Source organism: Vigna radiata, chromosome 1 (assembly GCF_000741045.1).
Source record: "Vigna radiata var. radiata cultivar VC1973A chromosome 1, Vradiata_ver6, whole genome shotgun sequence".
NCBI classification, from domain to species: domain Eukaryota; kingdom Viridiplantae; phylum Streptophyta; class Magnoliopsida; order Fabales; family Fabaceae; genus Vigna; species Vigna radiata.
The window spans coordinates 15349032-15354781 of NC_028351.1; the positions used below are offsets into that span (position 1 = coordinate 15349032).

General features: G+C 36.9%; 1 protein-coding gene across 1 annotated transcript; it reads left to right on the plus strand.

Annotated features, from left to right (window-relative positions):
* The first annotated feature begins 272 nt into the window (after positions 1-272).
* Positions 273-2212, plus strand: LOC106758043. The gene is made up of 4 exons (XM_014640942.1): positions 273-666; positions 807-1081; positions 1199-1543; positions 1718-2212. Exons 1-4 carry the CDS (start codon positions 273-275, stop codon positions 2210-2212), a joined length of 1509 nt encoding a protein of 502 aa, XP_014496428.1.
* The last annotated feature ends 3538 nt before the right edge of the window (positions 2213-5750 follow it).

A 5750-nucleotide genomic window follows, 5' to 3' on the forward strand; every position in this document is an offset into this window, starting at 1 on the left:
TAGTGTGATTATTGATTAAATTTGACTTGGTTTTTTGTTTTTTTTTTTTTATTTTGTTTTATTTTTATATAAAAGTGCTTTTTAGGGTTTTTTTTCTTGTATATGCAGGATACGATTCGCACTAGAAGCAAGAAAAATACAAAACCTCTTCTTGAAGGCTTAACTGAAATTCGAAGGAGAGGGAAGGTTTGAAGATCATCTAGAGAATTATTCCCTCTCCTGAGAGATTGTTGCAACCCTCACAAGAAGCATCTAACGAAAGCACATAAGAGATGGCTGAGGAGGAAGCTCCTAGGAGACGTACTCTGGCAGATGTTACTACAGTTGTTGGCCCTCATCACTTCAACAGTATTGCAAGACGTAGGGTTAATGCTACAAATATGGAGGTCAAACCTGCATTGATTCAATTGGTGAAAAGCAACCAATTCAATGGACTGTCTCATGAAAATCCATATGAACATTTGACTACATTCAATGAAATTTGCAACACGGTGAAGATCAATGGTGTGCCAGATAAAGCTATCAAACTTAGTTTGTTTCCTTTCTCATTGGGAGGAAATGCTAAGCTATGGTTGAATTCTTTTCCGGAGAATAGCTTTACCAGATGGGAGGACGTGAAGTCAAAATTTTTGAACAAGTACTTCCCCCAGTCTAAAATCAACAAAGGTAAACAAGAAATTTCTTCTTTCTGGCAGGGCATGGAGGAAACCCCAGGTCAAGCATGGGACAAATATAAAAGCTTATTGAGGAAGACACCCATGCACGGTTTTGATGAAGACTCTCAATAGTCTTGTTGTTCCTTGGAGGTCTTAGCTCTCAGACAAAGCTTATGCTAGATGCCTCAGCTGGAGGTAATATAGAGAGAAAGACTATTGAGGAGGCTTATGAATTGATAGAGAATATGACAGCCAATGACAATGAGATGCACAATGAAAGAGGAAATCTTCTTCAACAAAAGGGAATTCTCAAATTTCTAACTGAAGATGCCTTGCTTGCTCAGAACAAACTTATAACTCAACAGTTGGAGAATTTGACAAAGACAATTTCTCAACTACCTGAAGAACTGAAGAATGTTTCACAGGTGCAGTAGCAACTATGTGAATTATGTGGTGGTGACCATATCAATGGTCAATGTGCTTATCCAGTAGAGGCCCAAGAAGAAGCTAACTATATGGGAAATCATTTTCAATACCGGCAGGGTAATTTCAATCAAGGTAATTACAATCAAGGTTGGAAAAATCACCCAAGCATTGGGCAAAGTCAGAATGGTCAAGCTGGACAAGCAGGAGGTCAATTCAACAGACCACAACAGCCACCACCAATATGGCAACAAGTATCTACTTATACTGAAAAAGTTAGTAGTTTTAAGGAGAAGTTGGACAAATTTATGAAGGTGTATGAATCCAAAGTTAAAAGTGATGAAGCTACTTTCAGAGATATGCATATGCAGATTGACCATTTAGCCAAAAGGGTGGAGGAAAAGGAGAAATATCAATTTGGGGCTAATACCAAGGTTAATCCTAGAGAAGATTGTAAGGTTGTGGTGAGTATGGTTGAAGAAAGAGTGGAAAAAGAAAGTGTTGAGTTAGAGAAAATAGAGGAAAAAGAAGAAATATGTGAGGGAGAGATAGAAAAAGAAGGAGAGATGAGGGGAGAGAAAAAAATTAAAGAAAAGGAAAAAGTTTAGAAAGATGAGGTAGTTCTTCCTTACCCAAAGTGGCAAAAGAGAGAAGAGAGAAAGTATGAGCGCTTTAGAGAAATCTTCAATCAAATGGAGATTACTATACTGTTGACTGAAGCACTTCAACAAATTCCTGTTTATGCAAGACGTATAAAGCATTATCTTGGAGAAAAGATAGATCTTGATGAGAAAGCTACTGAGGAACAGGAAGGTTGCAATGACTCTTTGAAGAAAGAACACCCTCCAAAAGTAAAGGATTCAGGAAGTTTTACCATTCCTTACGCCATTGGGAGTGTGAAGATAGGGAAAACCTTACGTAATTTAGGGTCAAGTATTAACTTGATGCCCCTATCTATGATGAAGAAGATTGATGGTCTTACATTGAAGCCGACAAAGATTTCCTTGATCATGGCGGATGGATCACCAAAGAAACCTTATGGTGTGATGGAGGATGTTGTGATTCGCATTGAAAGGCTTGATTTCCTTGTTGACTTTGTGGTGATAGAGATGAAGGAGGATGACAAGATCTGAATCATTCTTGGAAGGTCGTTTATGAAGATGGCCAAAGTAATCATCAATGTTGGTGATGGGGTAATTATGCTTAAAGACCGAGATGAGAAGGTGATCTAGATGTCTTTAAAGAGAAGCAGATTCGAGTAAAAAAGATTAGTCACAAAGCTTCAAAGAAGGATGCATGATAGCAGTTCAAAAACTTTTATTTTCATACTTAATTTTGATACAAAATACACCCTTTATGACTTAGAAATTAGCTTGAAATCATGCAAGGTGCTTTAGTTAGGTTAAAAGAGAGTGAAAGATGGTTTTAGAGTTATTATGCTTGGTTGTTCCTTGTTTTGAAAGGATTAGTCGAGAATTGAATGATGGAAAGTGAAGAAGGAAGGAGTTGGACTCAAGAAAGGATGGAAAAAGGTGCAAAGGACGAATCGCAACTACCGCTCAGCACTAGCCTTGTGAAAAGAGTCACTGTCAAACGCTTAACCATCAACGCTGAGGGGAAAATTTAAAGCTGCGCAGACCGTTGAGTGCCAGATCCAGTGCTGAGTATTGGCCTTCTTAGAGACAACACTGCCAAACGCCTGGGCGTGAATGCTGAGCGTCCCACTTGAGTGTCGCACCTACCGCTGAGCGGTGAAACCAGCGCTGAGCGTTGTAGTTGGGGTTTGAGTCTGTTTTCTGTTATATTTTCGAGTTATTAATAGACCCCAGACAAACCTTATGGTTATCTTTTGGCAGAGAAAAGATACAGAAACACCCATTCTCACTCTTTGAAGGCAGATTTTGGATGCAAAAGCTCCAATCTTTCAATTCTAGGGTTATTTCTTTCATTCTTTCCATTCAATTCATATAGTTTGACCATGAAAATGGTGAACTAAAACCCTTGGTTGTTGGGGAACGATATAATCCTTTTGAAACTCTTTTATATCAAAGTTCTTATTTTATTCATATACTTGTGTTATCAATAGTTTGAGTTTTCTTCTCTATACTTCAAGCTTGCATTGTTTAACTCATTCAATGTCATGATCTTTGATTTTGTCGATATGGACACATACGGGGAAATCTAGACTTGGCAGGGATTCTCTTGATTATGCAGCAATGTTACCTAGACATAGGAATAGGACGGTCAATTGCTTTAAGCTTTTGTACACTGAAATGCATGACTAATTACTAGGGAGGCTAGACATAGTAAACTAGTAATTGGGAGTAGGCTCTCTTCGCGAAGACATTGGGATTAGAGTTAATTAGAAAGTTGCATGACATTGATAAAAAAGTTGAATTTAATAAGAATAGTAGATATAGGAGAGTGGATTAGGATGAAACTGTAAACCCCAACAACACCATTCATCCATATCTTTGTCTGTCAATTGATCAAGCTTCTGCATTTGCATGTTTATTTTAATTTTGCATTATAAACCCTAAATTTAATCCTTATTCAAGTATTAAGAAATCAATTCACATAAACGATTAGGCCTAGGAGTCCTTTAGGAAACGATATTCCGACTTACTGTCTATTATTACTTGATATGATCTGGTACACTTGCCAGGGTGTTAACAAGTTTTTGGCGCCGTTGCCGGGGACTCATTGGTTTAACTTTTATGGTGGTGTGATTATTGATTGAATTTAACTTGAATTTTCTTTTATGTTTATTTTTGTTCTAATAAATATTTTCTAGGGTTTTGTGCCTAATGTTTGCAGGATGCAATTCGGAGAAGAATTTGACTATATGAGCAGTCAATTCTATCAAGATGATCTTAACTACTGGTGGGAACCTCACTCAAATATGGATCAAAGCCAATTTGGGCAAGCTGCCGAGCAACAAATTGCTTCACTCAAGGAGAATACAAATTCTGACAAATTTCTTCAACGGATGACGGGTATGAATATATCTTACATCAAAAGTTTGGAGGAGTTACGACAACGTTAAAGGCAGCAATATACTCCTACACTTGAAGAAGTAGAACGTCAGAGGTAGCAATATTCTCCTACACTTGAAGAAGTAGATTGCCAGAGGCAACAATATTCTCCTACACTTGAAGCAGTAGAGCCTCAAAAGCAACAATATTCTTCTACACTTGAAGAAGTAGAGGAGGAAATTGAAAAAAATTTGTTGGAGGAAATTAAACAACATTGGCAGCAATCATCTCCATCAGAAAGTCGTGAAGAGACATTCCAACAAGTGATGCAGAATACCATCTCCTATTCAGAATGTAATGACACAAGACGTAAAAGGAAGGAGATAGAATTGAGTTGTGTGACTACATCTCTGGATGATTCTAGGGTTAATACTGAAGTTAACCCTAGGGAGGAATGTCAAGTCACTATCTTTGAAAGTGATAAGGTTGTTGATGAGGAGATAAAGACAGAAAAGTTGTGTGAGGAAGATAAAGAGGAGGAAAAAGAAAAAGAAGTGGTTGAGAGAAAAGAAAAAAAAAAAGAGAAAATGTGTGAAGATAAAGAAGAAGGTAAGAAAAGAAAAAAAGAGAAAATGTGTGAAAATAAAGAATAAAATAAGAGAAAAGAAAAAGAGAAAATTGAAAGAAAAGAGAAGTAAGAAAAAGAGGAAGAGAGGAAAGAAGAAAAGATCATATGAAAAACACCTTCCTCATCCAAAAAAGTATCATAGGAAGGAAAAGAAATTTAAAACCTTTATGGAGATCTTCAAGAAATTGGAGATTAAAGTTCCTATGATTGAAACATTGAAACAAGTGCTTGGTTTGATCAACTTTTTGAAGAGATTCAGTAGGAAGAAGAAAAAGAAAAGAATATCAAGCAAGGGGAATATCAACACCTACTGATGGGTGTTTGAGCATCTACTTAGGGATGTTAGGTTGATTATGTATTCACTAAAGGATACAAAAGGTACACCTATTGATGGGTGTTAGTAAGATTTGCACTTACTGATAAGTGCTAGAAAGGTTTGGTCAGGCTCGTTGATGAGTGGTTATTTCTTGAACTATATTTAGTTTATTGCACTTAAATAAACCAAGGAATTGTTTTTAATTGTCTGTTATTTCCCCGTTTTCCGAATTTTGCTTAATTTGGTCGGAAATTTGTAATTGTGCTAATTTGGGTTTTCTGAGCTGATTAAGTGTATTTTGGTTGCAGGGAAATTTTGGGAAACATCATTTGGAGCATTAAGGATGGTGGCATGATCATTCACGACTCAACATTTAGCCATTTCCATTTTAATAAAGTTGTAATTTCGTTTTTTTTAGAAACCTTAATTAGAATTAGGTGTTTTGGACCCTTTTGGGGGCAATTTTGTAAAAAACACCCATGTGTAGGTCATGTGCCTTTTAGGTTAGGGTTTTTATTTTTTTGTGGACCCCATTTGGAGGGAAACTCTCGGCATTTTAGAGAGCCTTGGCTGACCACACACTTTAGACACTCTTACACACTTCATTTTTCATGTTTTGAACTTTTCTCTTCTAGGNTNTCATGNATGAACACTCTCATGGAGAGCTTGACTTGGGTGTCTCGGTTTTGGCCATTTCAATGAGCAAGATGCAGATTTTCTTCTTCTCTTAACTTACTCTTGGTTGTCTTAGC

Coding starts and splice junctions, on each gene's coding strand:
- LOC106758043 (XM_014640942.1), top strand. CDS start 273: ATGGCTGAGGAGGAAGCTCCTAGGAGACGTACTCTGGCAGATGTTACT. Junction 1,082..1,198: donor AACTGAAGAATGTTTCACAG/GTGCAGTAGCAA, acceptor CAATACCGGCAG/GGTAATTTCAATCAAGGTAA. Junction 1,544..1,717: donor GAGAAGATTGTAAGGTTGTG/GTGAGTATGGTT, acceptor CCTTACCCAAAG/TGGCAAAAGAGAGAAGAGAG.